The 19,659-nt window shown below is 50.6% G+C and overlaps 2 protein-coding genes across 2 annotated transcripts; both read right to left on the reverse strand.

The window, feature by feature from the left end:
- Positions 1 to 11,208: 11,208 nt before the first annotated feature.
- Positions 11,209 to 13,823, reverse strand: LOC120387071. Its single transcript, XM_039511163.1, has 2 exons — positions 11,982 to 13,823; positions 11,209 to 11,846 (listed from the first exon to the last, which is right to left on the reverse strand). The coding sequence occupies exons 1-2, from the start codon at positions 12,255 to 12,257 to the stop codon at positions 11,385 to 11,387; spliced, it is 738 nt and encodes a 245-aa protein (XP_039367097.1). The 5' UTR covers positions 12,258 to 13,823; the 3' UTR covers positions 11,209 to 11,384.
- A 121-nt stretch (positions 13,824 to 13,944) lies between these two features.
- LOC120379833 lies at positions 13,945 to 17,676 on the reverse strand. The gene is made up of 3 exons (XM_039500226.1): positions 17,628 to 17,676; positions 16,704 to 16,805; positions 13,945 to 15,081 (listed from the first exon to the last, which is right to left on the reverse strand). Exon 3 carries the CDS (start codon positions 15,033 to 15,035, stop codon positions 14,007 to 14,009), a length of 1,029 nt encoding a protein of 342 aa, XP_039356160.1. The 5' UTR covers positions 15,036 to 15,081; positions 16,704 to 16,805; positions 17,628 to 17,676; the 3' UTR covers positions 13,945 to 14,006.
- Positions 17,677 to 19,659: the final 1,983 nt, after the last annotated feature.

Raw genomic sequence — 19,659 nt, forward strand, 5'->3', positions numbered from 1 at the left:
TAAATTTGGCTTCCAGGACATCTCTCCTACCCTTCCCTATGTCATTGAGCTTTGCGAACAGGGGCTGCTAACAGGGAGTTTCGCAAGGGAGTTCTCCAGGTGAAGGAGGAGCAAATACAGCATCCGTGGGGTAAGTGACTGTCTGCAGTGTGTGTTTGTTCGTGTTTGGGGGTTACTTGCTGTATGCTGAGCTTGTGTTTGTCAGTCTGTTTGTTTATTTGTTTGTTTGTTTGTTTGTTTGAAGGACCGTGTGCTGTGGCTGGCAGCGGGAAGACGTGAGCTTCAAAGGAAGGTTTGAAAGCTTGAAGCCTCTGGTAATTGGCTGAGCCTTAATCAGTGGGCGGGGCATTCACTCAGGCCAGGGCTTTATAAAGCCACGCACAAGCGACCAGGGGCTGCTAACAGGGAGTTTGGCAAGGGAGTTTGGAAGGGGAGTGGGAAGGGAGCGGGAGTCCCTTGTCGGTCCTAACCCTTCCCCTGTAGTCCCTTTCAAACCTATAAACCAAACAACATTTCAAAACCTCTTTCTGTAAACCACCCTTCCATTAACTAGGAGACAATGCAGGCAGAAGCCCAGCAGCAGAATGGGGGCTATCCAGTTTATTGCGCCGAGTGTAGCATGTATGATTACCTGCCCTGTGGGCGGGTGGCGTATGTGTGCAATCGGTCCAAAGAGCTCCTGCCCCTCAGAGACCATGTACGGACTTTGGAGGCCAGGGTGGTGGAACTGGAGGAGCTAAGAGAGGCAGAGAGGTATGTTGATGAGGCTTTCCGGGACACTGTAGAATTGTCCCACCTCCGCTCAGACAGCCCCTGCGCTGTTGAGGAGGAAGAACGACCCAGGGAAGCAGAGCAGTGAATGGGAGCAGTGGGAAACCTTCCCATAGTTGGGACCCTCCTTCCAGATGGTGCTGGGGTTGCCTCTCGCACTGGGGTTGCCTCTCCGGGGGAGGAAACTCCAGTTTCTAGGAAAAGGCAGGTGTTAGTAATGGGAGATTCGATTATTAGAAAGGTAGATAGCTGGGTTTGTGATGACCGGGAGAACCGTATGGTGACTTGCCTGCCTGGTGCGAAGGTTGCGGATCTCTCGAGGCATCTAGACAGACTTATGTGTAGTGCTGAGGAGGAGCCGGTGGTCGTGGTACATGTAGGCTTGCTGCCTATTAGTTTCATTTGGTGGCCCCTTGTTCTTGTATTATGAGAAGGAGTAAATAACACTTCCTAATTTACTTTCTCTCTACCACTCATGATTTTATAGACCTCTGTCATATCCCCCCTTAGTCGCCTCTTTTCCAAGCTGAAAAGTCCGATTCTTATTAATCTCCCCTCATACAGAAGCTGTTCAATACCTCAATCATTCTTGTTGCCCTTTTCTAAAACTTTTCCAATTCCAATAGATGTTTTTTGAGGTGGGGCGACCACATCTGCACACAGTATTCAAGGACAGGCCCTGGTAGCACATCTCTGATGAACCTGTGCTAGCAGGGAGCTGGAGAGGGTCCTAGAGCAGTTGTGGAGGCATAGGGATTCTGGGTGGGTGGGCTGAGCTCCCACTGGATCACTGAGATCTGTGCAGAACTTTGGGGATCCCTGGGTCCTTGGTCCCCCTTTACATTCAGAGAGAAGAAAGGGACCTCCCCTCCTGGAAAAATCTGAGGGAAATTTCCATGTACGGAGCCTTGTGGAATCTCCCTGGCCTGCCCTGAAACCTGGGTTTCTAATGCAGGAGAGGGGACTGCTGGGGAAAAATCTGGGCCTATATTATAATAATTATTATTTATTATATTTTATTTCAGCGAGATCACAGCTGTGACAACAGCATCGTTACCACTCGGCCACCCCCAAGGTTTCCTTGTGACTGATTGGAACCATAAGGAATAAAGCCTGCAGCAGGGCTGCCACTGCAGTCCAGCTGGATAGCATCACCCCACATCCCCTGTGATTTGGCCTCCTGCAGTTTGCCCTTGGCTGTCACAGGGGTTACAGCTGGTGCACACTAAGCCAAGCAGCTGAGGTTCCCTGATGGCCAAGTGTCCCCCAAGAGAATGTGCAGACCTGCTTCATAAAGACAGTAGCCTCCCTATCTGAATAGATGCTGCCTGCTGCCCATGCAGCCTCTCCGATGACTACATCTGCCCATGCTCCATGGTGAGTATTTTAATCTACACAGAAATCTGACATTCAAAGCGAGCTTGCAGTGTTAAAACCCTGATGCCCCAAGTAACAATTTTCTCAAGGAGTCCCATTTTTAGACGTTCCATGTGCTCTGGGCCCAATCCTGCCAGGGACTGAGGAAGAAGAGACCCCACGGAATATCAGTGACTCCTTCCCAAATTGTATCAAGTATATTTGCTGCTGGAAATTTAATCAGCAAATGCATTTTCAACAATTTTATTCTTTGACTTGATTGTGGATGCAGGAATTCAGAGCTGTGTTGCTCTGAGGGCATACAAGGAAGTCTCATTTTATGCGAGGATTCCGTTCCACGGTTAGCGCGTAAAGGGAAAACCACGTCTACTGAAACACCCATTGAGTTGAATGGCGGAAGGAATCGCCCGCACTAAAGATGCAGTTTTTATATTGTAATTTTCCCCTGTTTTCACCATCTGCACAAAGCTGAATTTGCACATGGTAAATGTGCCTAAGATGCGACTTGCCTGTATTTCTGTTTCCTGACTGGCTGAAGGCTCCAGCACTTCTGCCCTGAAGAAACCCCTCAGAGTTACAGGGCTATGTTCATCTCTTTCCCGTCTCTGGTTTCTGAGGGCCAAATGTCAGGCTCTGTAGCCTCCTTTCTCACGGGGTGAAATCCCGCCATTCTCCCACTCACAGACTGGGCCCTGGGCTACTGAGCAATGTGGCTGGAGCACTGAGCACTGTGCCTGCTCAATAGGTCTGGCTGGGTTTGTACCTGTGGTTGGCATGTGTGTGCCAAAGTACAGCTGTGTAAATGTTATGCCAAAACTTTTCATTGTAATACAAATATTACAAACAAAAATTTCATGACATAGATGCATATTGAAAGCCAGCGGCAGAGTTGTTGGAATTGCAACAGGAAGGAGCAGTGGTAACTTTACTGCTTAACAGCTTTTGCTTTAGAAAATTTTTCAGAAGTACCCCACATACTGTTTGCAATGGGTTTGTGCTATGAACTCTCTGTTCAGTGAACAGCTGTATGGTACTCTCCTCTGCTAACGGAGCAGAAGCCATTTGTAATACTTACATTCAGGGTCATGCACACAGTAACTCTACAATACCTGTGCAAGACTTTCCAAAAAGTCCTGAGAGAACAGAACCGCTGGTCTGTGTTTCAGCAAAGAGTAGAGCAGAGGTGCAGGAAAGAGCAGTGTAATAGTTTTTTATGTAATTTACCTCCATCACCTGTTAAAAAAGCATGGCTGAAGTAACTAGCACACTCAACTGGATATTAGTGCAAACCTAGTGTTTGCACTATTCACTCATTTGCGATGATAACCTCTCCCTCATCCAGCTGAAGTAACTGTCCATGTTAGCTTGTAACATACCAGATAACTACAATCCCTTGCATGGGGAGCAGATGCGGGTCCTGTGAGGATGAAAGGGAACCTGTAGGATGATCAAACTCTCTGGATTCAGTCAACATAGGCCAGGCAAAGCACTTCAGCTTCTCTTGGAGGGATTCTTGGGGGTCAGAGTGTATCACTGGGAGCATTTGGTAAGGGAAAGTTAATAGATCCCGGTTCTGATCGAATTTACACACGTAAATCTGGAGTGATGCCGTTATTGAATTCAGAACCAGACCCTGAAAATTTATCCCATGTGCTGCAAAGAGGCAGCGGCATCATTTGAACTCACAGGAGCAGAGAAAATAAAAACATAATGTATATAATGAGGCAATGAAACACGTTTATGAATAACTTAAATGCAGGACAGATAAACACAATGACCATTTTCACCACGCACTTGCCATATGTGTACACACATGTCATGATACAATGGGCCACACTTTGAAGTTGAGGGCCGGAAAGGGTGTCTGTGTGAATGTCATTATTGCAAACTCACCCAGTGCTCAAGTAGGCTGTGGAACTCTGATCCACAAGATATCAATGGGGCCAAGGGATTAGCAGGATTCAAAGAGGGACTGGATTTACACCACAAAATATGTCTAACTAGTGGGTGCCTGGGGGAAACTTTCCCTTGGAGCAGTCAATCTCATAGCTCCCTATTGCAGGGATTCTTCCATCTTCCCCTGACGCATGTGTAACTGTTTACTGGGCTAGAAGGACTGCAGGTCTGATCCAGTCTGGCAGTGCCTATCTTCCTATTGGCATATCCTATTGGGGGTGTAAATCCAAATCTATGTTTTTTCTGATCTTCCTTGAGCTTCTGGGAATCCTAGATTTGCACTCAGAGCAGAAAGATGTCTCCTTAAATATCATCTACATTCCTGTTCTTTTTCCTTTCAGGAAGGAAAGTTCAAAACTTCTCGAACCTGCCCAGTATGGTATGTCAGCTGTCAATGACACCAAATTCACACCTGCAGTGTTCCTTCTCACTGGGATACCTGGGCAGGAAGACGTCCATCTCTGGGTCTCTGTCCTCTTCTGTTTCATGTATGAAATTTTGATAGTAGGAAATTCAGTCATTCTGTTCATTATAAAAACAGATCCAATCCTCCATGAGCCCATGTACATTTTCCTTTCCATGTTGGCCCTCACAGACCTTGGCTTATTGATAGCCAGCATGCCGACGATACCGGGCCTATTCTTATTTAACTCGAGAGATCAGCCTTGATGCTTGTTTTGCCCAGATGTTCTTCATCCACTCTCTGCAATTCATTGAATCCTGTGCTCTTGTTGATGGCATTTGTCCGCTTCATCGCAATCTGTAACCAGCTGAGATATGCCTCCATCTTAACCCTGCCGAGAATAGCCAAGATGGAACTGGTGTTTATGCTAAGAGCAGTGGCAGTAATATTTCCACTCCCCTTTCTCCTGAAACAGTTCCGATTCTTTCGAGCCAATGTCCTCTCCCATTCCTACTGCCTGCACCAGGACGTCATGAAGCTGGTTTGTTCAGACATCACAGTCAATAACATCATCAGTCTCTGTGTCACAGGACAACAAGCCATTGTTCTCAGCCACTTGGGCCTATGCTTACAAGGCCTGCTGGTTGCCAGGGAGATGGTGGAATTAGTGGGCCCCTTCTGTTAATGGGCACACTGGCAGGATGGGATTCAGTAGTATGGAAACCGGAAATAGTATAAGGGACCTACCATCAATCAAACCCTAACCCCTCCCCTTGGCCGCTTAAACCCTGCCCCTTGACCTCTTAAGCCCCGGCCACCTGTCACTGGAAGTCCCACCCATGGGGAATATTACTTCCGGGGTCAAGGAGGACACACGACTGGAAGCAAAGTGTGTCATGTGACCACTCTAGGAACTCCTCCCACTGCCCTCTACCAATCAGGAGGGGTTTCTCCCCCGTAGGCCCAACCTGAGAGGAGATTTGTCCGATCAGGGGTGTTCCGGGCATGGTGACCCATCCGGAAGTGGTTCGCGTGACCCCTCTAAGAACTCCTCCACTGCCCTCTGCGAATCACGATGGGTTTCAGCCACACAGTTCCACCCTGAGAGCAGATTTGACCAATCAGTGGTGTTCCAGGCTGGGGTGACCTGCCCAGAAGAGGGTCATGTCACCCATCTAAGAACTCGTCCCAGTGCCCTCTGCCAATCAGCGCGCAGCACTCTCACCCCATAAGTCCCAGCAATCGGGGCAGAAGAGGCCATCTTTACCATGAACACGTGCTTTAGAAATCATGGAAACATGGACTCCTTCACCGCCCTGGTGAGAACTTCAGACTTTGTGTTAGCCCCGAGGGCCTTTGGACTTGTGTGGAGAAAGCGCTACACGAGCGACAGTTCCGACGAGGGCCCTTAGACTCAGCCGTTGATGGATACGCCAGAACCTGAAACCCAAACCCTCGTGAGGCATCCCGATGAGCATGAAGGCCTCTCGTTGTCCACCCCCCTAGAGGTGGAAGACGAACGCAGCTCAGGGGAGTCGCCAGAGGACAAGGTGAACAAAAAAGATGTCGCTCAGGTAAATGAATGATTAAGAAGTGACGGTTGATGATGGAGTGTAATGAAGTTAGGAACCGGGAGGTTGTGTAAATCTAAAAACAAGCAGTGGGGTGCTTACACTGTTTCTTTTCAGAAAATCTCTCAACAGCTCGATGATGCCTTTCTAGAGGCCTTTGAGAACTGACATCGGTAGTCTCGTGGGAGCAGTGATGAGCTGCCAAAATATTAACAACAGGTTCTCTCCTCCTCACCCTACGAGGGGGTCGTGCCCACCCGGGGGTCATGCCCCATCCAACACCCCATGTTCCTTGATACCCCCCGGGACCCCTGCCCCATCCACCCCCCTTCCCTGTCCCCTGACTGTCCCCTGCCGCCCAATCCAACCCCTCCTCTGATTTCTGAGGGCCCCTTGGGACCCCTGCCCCATCCAACCACACCTTCTCTTTGTTCCTGCCCCCCACCACTCCATCCAACCCCTGCTCCTTCTTGACTGCCCCCACGAACCCTTGCCCCCATTCAATCCCCCTGTTCCCTGCCCTCTGACCGCCCCAATCCCTATCCACTCCCCCACAACCCACCAAACTCCCCTGCCCTCTTCCAACACCCGGTCCCTGCCCCCTTACCGCGCTACCTGGAGCCACTCAGCAGCGGACGGATCCGCTCAGCCGGGACTGGGACCGGCGCTGAGGGGGGCCCGAGCCGAGCCGGCCAGAGCCGCTCGGCCGGGACCTGGACCGGTGCCGGTGCCTGTGCTGCGAGGTCCGGGCAGGAGCTGCTTGGCCGGGACTGGGACGGGCAGTGCGGGGCCCGAGCCGAGCCAGCCAGAGCCGCTCGGCCAGGACCTGGACCGGTGCCGGTGCCGCGAGGTCCAGGCAGGAGCCACTCGGTCGTGACCGGCACCACGGGCCCGGGGCCCGAGCCGAGCCGCAGCCGCTTGGCCGGGACCGGCACCGGCGCAGCGGGACCCGCGCCGGGCCGACGCCACTGGGACCAGAGCCGGGGGGCTGGGCCAGGACTGAGCAGGGGAGCTCAGCCAGGGCAGGCCGGGGCGAGGCCAGAGGAAGCCGCCGGCCTGAGCCGGACTGGGCTGTGCCATGCCTCTCTGGAGCCCTCCTCACGCCTGCCCCCAGCTTACCTGCCTGCTGCTTGTTTCAGGCTTCTCGCGAACATCTGATTCGCGGGAAGCAGGGGAGGGGGAGGAGAAGGAGGGCGGAGTGTTCAGGGGAGGAGAGGGAAGTGAGCTGGGGCCGGGGGCCGGGTGGATAGCTGCCCAAGCTTTAGTTAAATTTAAAAGCTGCTTTAGAACCGGTTTTCCTGGAACAACCGGTTCTAAAAGGGTTTCTAAATTTAACAACCAGTTCCTGCGAACCAGTGGGAACTGGCTCCAGCTCACCACTACGTGCATCAGCTGTTTTTGCTCATGTCTGAGACACAGATCTCAAGAGGAAAATCCGGAAAAGGACAAAATGGAAGAATGAACCAGCTCAGACTCCCTTATGGTAGGGGTCGTGGTGTCCATTTTTACAGGCGGCTGTGAAAAGTCGTGTTAAAGCAGGCAATTAATGATACTTATTTATTTAAATGTGTCAATATGAATGTGTCCCCCTTCATATTTGTGTTAGTAAAAGACGGTACCAGTAACAGTCATTTCTACACAGGCAGCTCTGTTAAATAAAATATATTACATTGCCGGGGAAGTAGGGAGCATCAGCGGGGTGAACCCTCTTTCTCAAGTGGCCAGAAAGCATAGTAAAACTTTAAATAGAAGACAGGTAACAGTTTGGCTTTCAGAGAAGGACACTTACACTTTACACATTTCCATCCCACCATCAACCTCAGCCTGGACCATTCCACACAAGAGATCCACTTCCTAGACACTACAGCACTAGTAAACGATGGCCACCTAAACACCACCCTATACCGGAAACCTACTGACCACTATACTTACCTACATGCCTCCAGCTTTCATCCAGACCACACCACTCAACCCATTGTCTACAGCCAAGCTCTACGATACAATCGCATTTGCTCCAACCCCTCAGACAGAGACAAACACCTACAAGATCTCTATCAAGCGTTCTTACAACTACAATCCCCACCTGCTGAAGTGAAGAAACAGATTGACAGAGCCAGAAGAGTACCCTGAAGTCACCTACTACAGCACAGGCTCAACAAAGAAAGTAACAGAACGCCACTAGCCATCACCTTCAGCCCCCAACCAGCGGTGTATTATCGCCTAGGCCAACAAAGCCTAGGCCTAGGGCGGCAAATTTGCTCACCCCCCCTCCCCAACTCTGCCCCTTCTCCAAATCCCTGGCCCACCTTGTCCCCCAGGCGCACCGCACTTCCCTCCTTCCACCTCCCTCCCAGGCTTGCCACGCGAAAGCACTGGGAGGGAGGGAGAAGTGAGTAGTGGTGCACTCAGAGGAGGTGGAGCAGAGGTGAGCTGCAGCCCGCGGGTGCGGGGAGTAAACCGGGGGTGGGGGTGGGAACCGCTCCCCGCCTCAGATCATTTCCGCTCCATCGCCGCCATCCCCCGAGCGCGCCAAAACTCCCCTTCTCCCCCCTCCCTCCCAGGCTTGCCGTGGGGGAGGGTAGGTGAGCTGGTGCGTGGGGGGGTGCGCAGCAATTTTTTGAGGGCCTAGGGGTGGCAAATTTGTTAATCCGCCACTGCCCCCAACTAAAATCTCTCCAGCGCATCATCAAGGATCTACAACCTATCCTAAAGGACAATCCCTCACTCTCACAGATCTTGGGAGACAGGCCAGTCCGCTCTTACAGACAGCCCCCAAACCTACAGCAACCACACAACAAAAACACTAACCCAGGAACCTATCCTTGCAACAAAGCCTGTTGCCAATTCTGTTCACATATCTATTGAGGGGACACCATCACAGGACCTAATCACATCAGCCACACTATCAGAGGCTCATTCACCTGCACATCTACCAATGTGATATATGCCATCATGTGCCAGCAATGCCCCTCTGTCATGTACTTTGGCCAAACCGGACAGTCTCTACGTAAAAGAATAAACGGACACAAATCAGACGTCAAGAATTATAACATTAAAAAACCAGTCGGAGAACAATTCAGTCTCCCTGGCCTCTTGATTACAGACCTAAAAGTCACAATATTACAAAAAAAACCCTTCAAAAACAGATTCCAAGAAGAGACTGCTGAATTGGAATTAATTTGCAAATTGGACACCATTAAATTAGGCTTGAATAAAGACTGGGAGTGGATGGGCCATTACACAAAGTAAAACTATTTCCCCATGCTTATTTTTCCCCCCACTACAGTTCCTCACATCTTCTTGTCAATTGCTAGAAATGGGCTATTTTCATTATCACTACAAACAGTTCTTTTTCTCTCCTGCTGATAATAGCTCACCTTAACTGATCACTCTCCTGACAGGGTGTATGGTAACACCCATTGTTTCATGTTCTCTGTGTATATCTATATAGCTATATATCTTCCTACTGTATTTTCCACTGCATGCATCCGATGAAGTGGGCTGTAGCCCACAAAAGCTTATGCTCAAATAAATTTGTTAGTCTTTAAAGTGCCACAAGTCCTCCTGTTCTTTTTTCACTTTACACGAACCGGCTCGAATACATTTTAAAAGAAACAAGACCATTGTTTCAGATGTGGATGTGCAATGGCAGGCAAATTTGGTGGATATGCACCGGTTCTCCAAATGCAGCAGCGGTTTTAAGTACATCTTAACAGTGATAGACACTCTATCCAAATATGCCTGGGCCTTAGGCCTAAAAAACAAGACGTGTGTTGAGGTATCTAAGGCCTTTCAAGCTATTTTCAGCAAAGGTTGCGTGCCTCAAAAATTACAAACCGATCGGGGGAAAGAATTTTTAAACAAACCTTTAAGCAGATTATTAAAGTGACATGGAGTTCACCATCTTGTTACTAATAATGAAGTCAAAGCAGGGGTTGTAGAGCGATTTAACACAACTTTAAAAACTAGGATGCGGAGATATTTTACAGCCCATAATACCTTTTGCTACATTGATGTGTTACCTAACGTTAAAGAGTGGAGAAATTGGAGAGGGTCCAGAGAAGAGCAACAAGAATGATTAAAGGTCTTGAGAACATGACCTATGAAGGAAGGCTGAAAGAAATGGGTTTGTTTAGTTTGGAAAAGAGAAGACTGAGACGGGACATGATAGCAGTTTTCAGGTATCTAAAAGGGTGTCATAAGGAGGAGGGAGAAAACCTCTCCACCTTAGTTAGCCTCTAAGAATAAACAAGAAGCAATGGGCTTAAACTGCAGCAAGGGAGGTTTAGATTGGACATTAGGAAAAAGTTCCTAACTGTCAAGGTGGTTAAACACTGGAATAAATTGCCTAGGGAGGTTGTGAAATCTCCATCTCTGGAGATATTTAAGAGTAGGTTAGATAAATGTCTATCAGGGCTGGTCTAGGCAGTATTTGGTCCTGCCATGAGGGTAGAGGACTGGACACGATGACCTCTCGAGGTCCCTTCCAGTCCTAGAATCTATGAATCTATAAAATCTAAAGGTTTATTCATAAAAGGAAAAAGATACAGATGAGAGCTAGAATTGGTTAAATGGAATCAATTACATACAGTAATGGCAAAGTTCTTGGTTCAGGCTTGTAGCAGCGATAGAATAAACTGCAGGTTTAAATTAAGTCTCTGGAGTACATCCCCAGCTGGGATGGGCCATCAGTTCTTTGTTCAGAGCTTCAGTTTGTAGCAAAGTCCCTCCAGAGGTAAGAAACAGGATTGAAGACAAGATGGAGATGAGGCATCAGCCTTTTATAGTCTTTTCCAGGTGTAAGAACACCTCTTTGTCCTTACTGTGGAACATTACAAGCAAAATGGAGTTTGGAGTCATATGGACAAGTCCCTGCATACTTTGCTGACTTAAAAGGCGCATCTGCCTTCTCTCAATGGGTCAGTTGTGTAGCTGATGGTCCTTAATGGGCCATCAAGCAGGCTAGGCAGAGCTAACACCAACTCGTCTGGGATGTCACCCAGAAGCATAGCATAAGTTTGAAATACAGACAGGATAGAGCCAATATTCATAACTTCAACTACAAAATGACACATGCATACAGACAGCATAATCATAACCAGCAACCCATAACCTGGCCTTAGACCCCTTATATGACCCCCTTTACCTAAGATTTGGTGCCACTACAGGACCTTGGTTGCAACCATGTTCTATACGGTCCCAGTTCAAGTCAATAATGTGACACAGGCATCTTCCGGTTTGGTCATTTTCTTTAAAACACGGTCAGGGTCTGCACTAAATTGCACAGCATTTATCAAGGTCACCCCTTACGCTAAATGTTTTTGGGTTAGGCACAGACATTGCATAGCATAACCTATGGCAAGAACAGTGTTTAATAATCTTTCCAAATACAACTCAGCACACAGGCCCCAGAGCTTGCAGTTTATATCTACTGAAGTCCAAGTCACACAGTCATGGCGCCGTTGGGCTGGCACATCTATGACACAGCCCTCACAATCTTCAAAAAGCTTTTCCCTAAGGCAGTGATTAAGGACAGCATAAACAACAACACATACAATAGACCGCATGACTTTTTTATGCTCACGACGTGGCACTGGCTCAGTTAGTTCCATGCCAAGCCTCATAAACTCCTCATAGCTGTCATCCTCGGAGTCCTCTTCAACAATTTGTATCGGCATTGAGCAAAAACAAGGAGAGCCCGGTTCATCTTCGCTTCTTGATGTAACGCTGTCCAGGGCCTCCGGGTCCTCTAGAAAGGCATCATCAAGCTGTCGAGAGATTTTCAGAAAAGAAACAGTGTAAGTTCCCACTGCTTGTTTTTAAACATACACAACCCTCCCACCCCCGGTTCCTAACCCCATTACACCCCATCATCAGCAGTCACTTCTTCATCATTCATTTACCTGAGCAAAGTCTTTTCCATTCACCTTGTCCTCCGATGACTCAACCGAGCTGTGTTCGCCTTCCACCTCTAGTGGGGCGAACAATGAGAGGCCTTCATGCTCATTGGGGTGCCTCACGAGAGTTTGGGTTTCGGGTTCTGGCGTATCCATCAACGACTGAATCAAAGAGCCCTCGTGGGGACTGTCGCTGATGTAGCGCTTTCTCCACACAAGTCCAAAGGCCCTCGGGGCTAAAACAAAGTCCAAAGTGCTCACAGGGGTGGTGAAGGAGCCCATGTTTCCATGATTTCTAAAGCACGCATCCTTGGTAAAAGATGGCCTCTTCTGCCCCGGCACTGGGACTTATGGGGTGATAGTGTTGCACTCTGATTGGCAGAGGGCGCTGGGAGGAGTTCTCAGAAGGGTGACACGGCCCTCATCTGGGCGGGTCACCCCGCCCTGGAACACCACCGATTGGTCAAATCTGCTCTGGGGGTGGTCCTATGCGGCCGAAACCCATCGCGATTGGTAGAGAGCATTGGGAGGAGTTCTTAGAGGGATCACACGAGCCACATCTGGATGGGTCCCCCCACCCTGGAACACCCCTGATTGGTCAAATCACCTCTTGGGGCAGGCCTATGGGGGCGAAACCCCTCCTGATTGGTAGAGGGCAGCGAGAGGAGTTCTTAGAGGGGTCACATGACACACTTTGCTTCCAGTCATGTGTCAACCTTGACCCCGGAAGTAATACCCCCATGGGTGGGGCTGCTGCTGAGAGGCGGGTGGGGCTTAAGGGGTCGAGGGTCGGGGTTTTAGGGGTCATGGGGCTGGTTTGGGTTTGATTGATGGTAGGGCCCTTCTGGACACTCTTAGGGGCCCTTGCCTTCCAAAAGGGGGGCTTTGTGAATTTAGTATCAGCTCTTCTTGAAGGGAGGATTGATTCCTGAACCGCATGAGGTAAAGTAACAAATCCAGTGAGCTAGCCACACCCTCAATCTCATCCAAGCCCCCAGGCCCCCCTTCATCTTGGAATCTGGGTTTAAATGTGATACCCCAAGGAGAGTCTCTTATACATCAGTCTCTGTGTCCCAGGACAACAAGCCATTCTTCTCAGCCACTTTAGCCCACGCTTACCAGACCCGTTGGATGATAGGGAGTGGTTGGAATTTGTGGGCCCCTTCTGTTAGTGGGCCTGCTGGCAGGGTGGGATTGAGTAGGATGGAAACCGGACACCCTTGGAGGCCCTTGCCTTCCAAAAGGGTGGCTTTGTAAATTTAGTGTCGGGTATTCTGGAACGAGAGTCCTTGGACTTTCGGGACTTCACTTTGTTTTGAAGCTTGCTGAAGATTTGCTTGAGGCGCATTAACATCTCTTTGAGAACTTTGCTCCTTGAAGGAGATGGTGTCCTAGCTCTGGAGGCCTTTGGTGACGTTGGGGGAGAACTGTCAGTTGCTTTCTCCCCAGCTTGCAAAAGCTGGTCTCTTCCATCGAAGCTTACTGCACTTCTTGCAGATTTTGATTGTCGGTTGGTCCCTGGAGAGCTTTGAATTCACAGTTCCATCGAACCCATGTGAATCCATGATGTCTCGAAGACCATGCAGCTCAGCAGATGTCTCCTTCTGAGTTTTCTTACCCTTCATCTTTCCTGGATATGCCTTGCGGCACTGCTGGCAAACTGAGACCTGGCCTGCCAAGGGGCGGGAGCTGCTCAACATTTCCGTCAGGTGCTTGATCTTCAGGTCGTGTGCAGCCTGCCCAGCAATGAGAGAGTCAAGGGTGGATCTTGTTAGCTGCTCAGAGCCTGGGGCCTCTGGGGCAACCTGGCGGCATTGGGTCCTGGGAAGATCTGCCCTGCCCTCACCTGCCTGTGCCCCTGGCCCCAGGCAGGAGTCTTCTCCCAAGGTAACCTTCCTCTCCATGTGCAGCTCCAGCTTCTCTTCAGTCCCTTTGCTGTCACACACACTGGTAAGGGGCTTTCAACTCACTCCTATAAATCTGGAGTGTCGCTTCGAGTGTCTTCTCTGCTATTGTGGTTCCGGGAGGTGGCTATGTCAGATCCATCCCTGCTGGCAGAGTGCAGCGATCTGGGTTAGTCTGGTTTCCTGCCGCGCCATCATTCCTGCCCGTCTCCATGGTGGTATCTTCCACTGGCGTTGGAGGACGTGTGGAAGAAGAGGAGCTTGTGCTTTGCCTCCCTGTCTGCAGGAAATCGGTCTCCATCTCACTGAACTCCACTCTGGCTCCCCTGGCTTGGACGGCGTGAGGCAGCTCTGCCGGGGGCTCTGGATCCGGGGTGAGCAGCCCCCTCTGCATGATGAGATGCTCACGCCTTATGTGGAGTTCGACGGGGTGGGCAGGCTGTTGTCCCATTGTTGGGAATGCCGCTGTCCTGTGCCTGCCTGGCTCTCTAGGGGGGCGGAGTGGCCCAGGCAGGGCAGTCTCTGTCTGGAGGGGAGCATCTCTGTGCGACTCTCTCACGATCTTAGGAAAAGCCTTCATTTCGATCTCCAAGCATTTCTGAGCCACGTGATCCTGCAGCTTGACCCACGACATGGGCACAAACCTGGCCAGGATGGCATCAGGGGATGCCATGATCCTGTGGGCCTTTTGGGGCAGGGGTCCCCAGGGGCAGACACATGGCTCCTGGATCTCCTGTGCATGCTGAGGGCTGGTGTCGGATCTCAGGGGCTTTGGGACCTTTGCTGGAAATCCACATTTGGGCCGATCTGTGTTGAATTCCCATTGCTGCTTGGTGTCCTGCTCACCCAGCAATGGCTCCCCCAGGATGGGGGTTTGTGGAGCCCCCATTTGGCTCTGTAGATGCTTCTGTCGGATGTTGAAGTCTGAGCCATGGGCTGACATCTGGTCCAGACCTATGTTCTGCTCTCGCCGGTCTCGTCTGCTGTGGGCAGGGGGCCTGGGGAGAGGCTGGGCTTGGATGGGATGAGTGGATCCTTCCCAGCTTGCGACAGGCATGATATCCCTTGTGTGGCAGAGGGGCTCTGACCAAGTCACGGAGGCTTCTCTCAGGGAAAAGGCGCTGGGACTCCAGAGGGGAGAGGTGGTGGATTCCATGGAGGAATAGGAGAACTGGCTAATCCCAGATGTCGACACACTCGGCCTGTGGGAGAGAGCAGACAGGGACAGATGGGACATGGCCCTGCTGAGCAAAGGCAGGGCTTGGTCACAGCCTTCCAACAGTAGTGCAATGGGGCAGTGCCTAGGCATGCATTGCAAACCACACCCTGACACAAGGACATCAGCTGGGTAAGGAAGGACTGAGAGGGGGAGCTGGCACTCATTTTATCTAGAACGATAACCCCTTCGTCACACGCACATGTGCAGCACCTAGCACAATGGGGCCTTGAGCATGATCGGGGATCTACTGCTATTTTAATAGAAAGGTTAGCTGACAACAATTGGTTTTGGGGAGGAAGATGTGAGCATGTGTGTGTAACCCTTGCCAGAGGATGTTGTGAAGGCCAAGACTATAAACTCTAAAAGGGACTAGATACATTCATCAATGGCTATTAGCTAAGGTGGGCAGGGATGGTGTCCTAGTCTCTGTTTGTCTGAAGCTGGGAATGGGCGACAGGGGCTGGATCATTTGATGATTCCCTGTTCTGGTCATTCCCTCTGCTGCACTGGCATTGGCCAGTTTTGGTAGACAGGATACTGTGCTAGACGAACCTTTGGTCTGACCCAGTCTGGCTGTTCTTATGTTCTTACATTCTAACCCACTGGAAAACTATCCTCTTCTAATGGCTGATACCCTAGAGGCTAACAACCTACCATTGCTCCCAGTTAATGGAGTTTCTCCGGTGGTGGAGGTCTGTGCTATGGTCCTGAAAGTCCTGGGTTTAAACCCAGCTGATGACTTGTGTTTGGGGTGTATCACGTGGTGTCCCACTCACTGCTTGTCTGGTGCCTACTCTGGGGATTACCTCTCGAGGTCAATGCCCCTTCCAATTGTCGCATGTGGTCACTGTCACTCCCACAGTGACCCAAGACAGTTCTCCTGTTCACTGCCCCGCCGGTCCATGCCATGCCCTCGGGGGCTGGTAGGGAAACCTGGGCCCCCACTTCACACTGGGTTCCAGGCCAGGGACCCTCAACCCAGCAGTTCTGGGCTTTCCTCTCCCAGCCTGGACTGCTTCCTACTACTCCTGGTTCCCCTCCTTGCTCTGGGGCACCAGCTCCAAACACTCCCCCCTCTTCCCAGGGAGGGGCTGCCCTTTCCCAGCCGCAGCCCCTGTCTCCTGCCAGCTTCCTGGCTTTATAGGCCCCGTCTGTTCCTGCCAGCTGAGCCTGCTTGGGATCAATTCCCTGCTCCCCGGCTCTTCCTGCAGGTGCACTCTGTGGAGTTCATGGGCCTGCCTGGCCATCGGAGCCCCTTCCAGTGCTGTGTGGGGTGGACACCCCCTCACAGGGTGTCATTGGATTCCTTTTTCCTTCAAACACAGCACGGGCAGGTTCTAGACAGTCACCTGCTGGCAGATATTGCCCTACAGAAGGATTTGATCCTACTCACAACCCCAACTTGTAGTCTCTGCATTTCATTTCTGATAATCCCTCACCTCACTTTCACTGGTATCTCACCTTGGAAGCTAAAGCCTCCTAGTGGCTTTTTCCCTGTTATTTTAGGATCCTGGAGTGTCTGGTTTTCCCTGCTCCCTCCTCTCTACATTCACTCTCCCCTCCCACCCAGCCCCCAGTCTGGTGTCCCCTGGTCAGTTGCCTTACGGTATCAGAACTTCATCCAGGTGTCTGGCCAAGTACTGTACCCTCCTCTCAACGAGCCTGAGGTGCTGGGGCAAGGGGAGCTTCTCCAGGTGCACAGAGCAGCTGTGGAACAGGGAGAGCAGATAGCTGAGTGCAGGCCCTGCCCTCAGGCCCTCTTTTACCCAGAGGGGCGGCACCGAAAGGCTCCCTGTCCCGTTCTCCACTGAGGCAGCCTCCTCTCCTGCAATACCTGGGCCTTGGATGTTCTGGTTTGGGGTTAGCTGGATTGTTAGGCGAGCCCTGTCTAGTGCTGAGGAGGTGAGAGTGTATCCTGCTGGCAGCGTGTGTATCATGTCCCGCCCACAGAAGCTAATCAACATATAGGATAACAGCCTACTATAGCTGCCAACTAATGCAGCTACCTCTTCAGCTCTAAGGGGTGCTTTATGCTGCAGAGCTGAAGGTCCAGGGTTCAAATCCTGCTGGGAACCCATGCCGGGGGACTGGAGGAGGGGCCGTTACACAAGTGCTGCTGGATCCCTTTCACCCTACTCATCGTACCAGAAAGGCCAGCCTTCCTCCTGACCTCTCCACCTCACCTCCCCGGGGTGCACGGGGCTGCTCCCAGAAAACATTTTCTCCCCCTCTTGGGATGGGAGGATGGTCCAGTCCAGTCGACACAATCTACCCCGCCCCCACTGCCCCAGGTTAAATGAGCCATATGATGCTCGAGGAAGGGAATGACCCACTGTACAATGCGTGGGGGTGGATTAGAGATGGCACTTCTGCTGGGTGGGAATGAATTGCAGGCGTCTAAAGGAGAAGAGTTGCTTGCGTGGTACATAGGTCGGGGCAGGGGAGGGATTACTCGGGTGAGGATGAATTGCATGACGCTAAAGGAGGGGACTGACCCACTGCAGATTCATGGAGGGGGGCATTGCTTACCACGTCTCTGGGGATGCACCAGCCTCCTCCAACTCTTCCTCACAGCACCCAAAAGCTGCCAGAAGTGAGACATAAAGGAGACATTGAGCTGCTTGGGCACCCTCTGCTTCCTAGCAGCCTATTGCCCCAGATTTCAGGGGCAGCCTGTGAACGGAGCCCCAGCCAGTGCCTCTGCCCGACTCTGGGCACGACTGCGCCTTCGCAGGAAGAGGGGAGGCTGGTGGGGGAATAGACCCTATTTCTCTGCTTTGCATGGGGCCTGAGTCTGCCACCGAAGCTGTGGGGTCAGGGGCTGCTTACCTTTTGCTTTCTTCTTTTTCTTTCCGTGTCTCCTCTTCCTCGGAGAAGCCTGCCACACACAGAGAAAGCAGCAGGTTAGAAGAGAACTCCTCAATAAACCTGGGAGAACAATGAGCCAGAGGTGATTGCCATGTGGGGCCAGGGGGAAGTTTTTCCTTGTGGAAGAGTATTGCACTATGAGGCCTCATGGGTAGGCATTGTGCTTTCCTGTGATGCAGACAATGTAGGGCACACAGCACAACCCATAACAGGGGTCACTGGAACAATCCAGGGGTTGGAGAAACAGGGATTGCTGGTACCAGGAACCTGCAGAGTTTATAAGCATTGAAGGAGACAGCCTGCAAAGTTCTCTCTCCTGCAGAGATGACAAAACTCTGCAGGTTTTAGGATTTCAGGGTATGCAACTAATCCCAGATACCATGCACGGAATTCAGACCTTGGGGGAAAAATCCGACCTCTGGACAACAGTGTTTCCTAGATACATATTTAGGGAGTGCATGATATCGGGGTTTTATCTGCATGCATTTGGGATGGCCATGCTACTCCTGAGTGGTGAAGCCATGAATGGGTTATCCAAATCCACGCAAACAAGTGCTGATAAAACCCCAATATCATCCTTAAACAGCAGCTCTTTTACACCAAAACACAACAATAACAGTTTGGCATGAGTTCAGCCCACTTGCCTGGGAGCTGCAAAGTTTCTTGAAGGTAAACTGCACTGCTTGCAGCTTAACTAGCCAGGTATTCCTTTCACAGGCTAGATCTTTCTCGCCTGGGCTCAGCCCCTGCCCTCCTCCCCCACAGTTTAGTTCCTTTATTTCTCCAGGTGTTTTCAGCAGGCTTCCTTTTTTGGGCAGGGAGATGGTGGAGAAGAACCTAGATTAACTCCCTTCTAAGCCTTAAATAGGATTTGGCTATGACAGGAATCCTTTGTCTCCCAGTTTGACCCCCCCACTCCCTCCTAATGGAAAAATACCACCAGTCCAAAATGATGTCCATCTGAGGGAACTGGGATTGTTTAGTCTGCAGAAGAGAAGAATGGGGGTGGGGATTTGATAGCTGCTTTCAACTACCTGAAAGGGGGTTCCAAAGAGGATGGATCTAGACTGTTCTCAGTGGTAGCAGATGACAGAACAAGGAGTAATGGTCTCAAGTTCCAGTGGGGGAGGTTTAGGTTGGATATTAGGAAAAAACTTTTTCACTAGGAGGGTGGTGAAGCACTGGAATGGGTTACCTAGGGAGGTGGTGGAATCTCCTTCCTTGGAGGTTTTTAAGGGCAGGCTTGACAAAGCCCTGGCTGGGATGATTTAGTTGGGAATTGGTCCTGCTTTGAGCAGGGCGTTGGACTAGATACCTCCTGAGATTCCCTTCCAACCCTGATATTCTATGGATTCTATGATTCTATGAGGTGACATGATCACATGACCCTGCAGTGTCAAAGCAGAATCTCAGGAAACTTCTCAGGAAGGAGGAAGATTAGTATCTTCAAAGTCCTATTGTCCTTCCTAATGGCCCATCGAGGCTGATTGCCCACTGTTTGGGGGCATTCCCCTGGTGCAAGCACTTTTGTAATTGATACAGAGCCCATATTCCTAACTTCAGATACAGAAATGATTCATCCATACAAATCGGATAATCCCATTCAGTAAATCAGAACCTTTCCAATGATATCTCATATGGCCCATCTTGCATAAAACATACCTTAGTTATGCCATATTCATAGAACAATATT

This window comes from Mauremys reevesii, linkage group 1 (genome assembly GCF_016161935.1).
Source record: "Mauremys reevesii isolate NIE-2019 linkage group 1, ASM1616193v1, whole genome shotgun sequence".
In the NCBI taxonomy this organism is placed as follows: domain Eukaryota; kingdom Metazoa; phylum Chordata; order Testudines; family Geoemydidae; genus Mauremys; species Mauremys reevesii.

What these genes read in the sequence shown, in the direction of transcription:
- LOC120387071 (XM_039511163.1), bottom strand. Translation starts at nt 12,257, where the DNA reads ATGGGCTCCTTCACCACCCCTGTGAGCACTTTGGACTTTGTTTTAGCC. An exon ending in ATGGAAAAGACTTTGCTCAG is followed by an intron (nt 11,847 to 11,981) that starts GTAAATGAATGA and finishes ATCTCTCGACAG; the next exon opens with CTTGATGATGCCTTTCTAGA.
- LOC120379833 (XM_039500226.1), bottom strand. Translation starts at nt 15,035, where the DNA reads ATGGAATCCACCACCTCTCCCCTCTGGAGTCCCAGCGCCTTTTCCCTG.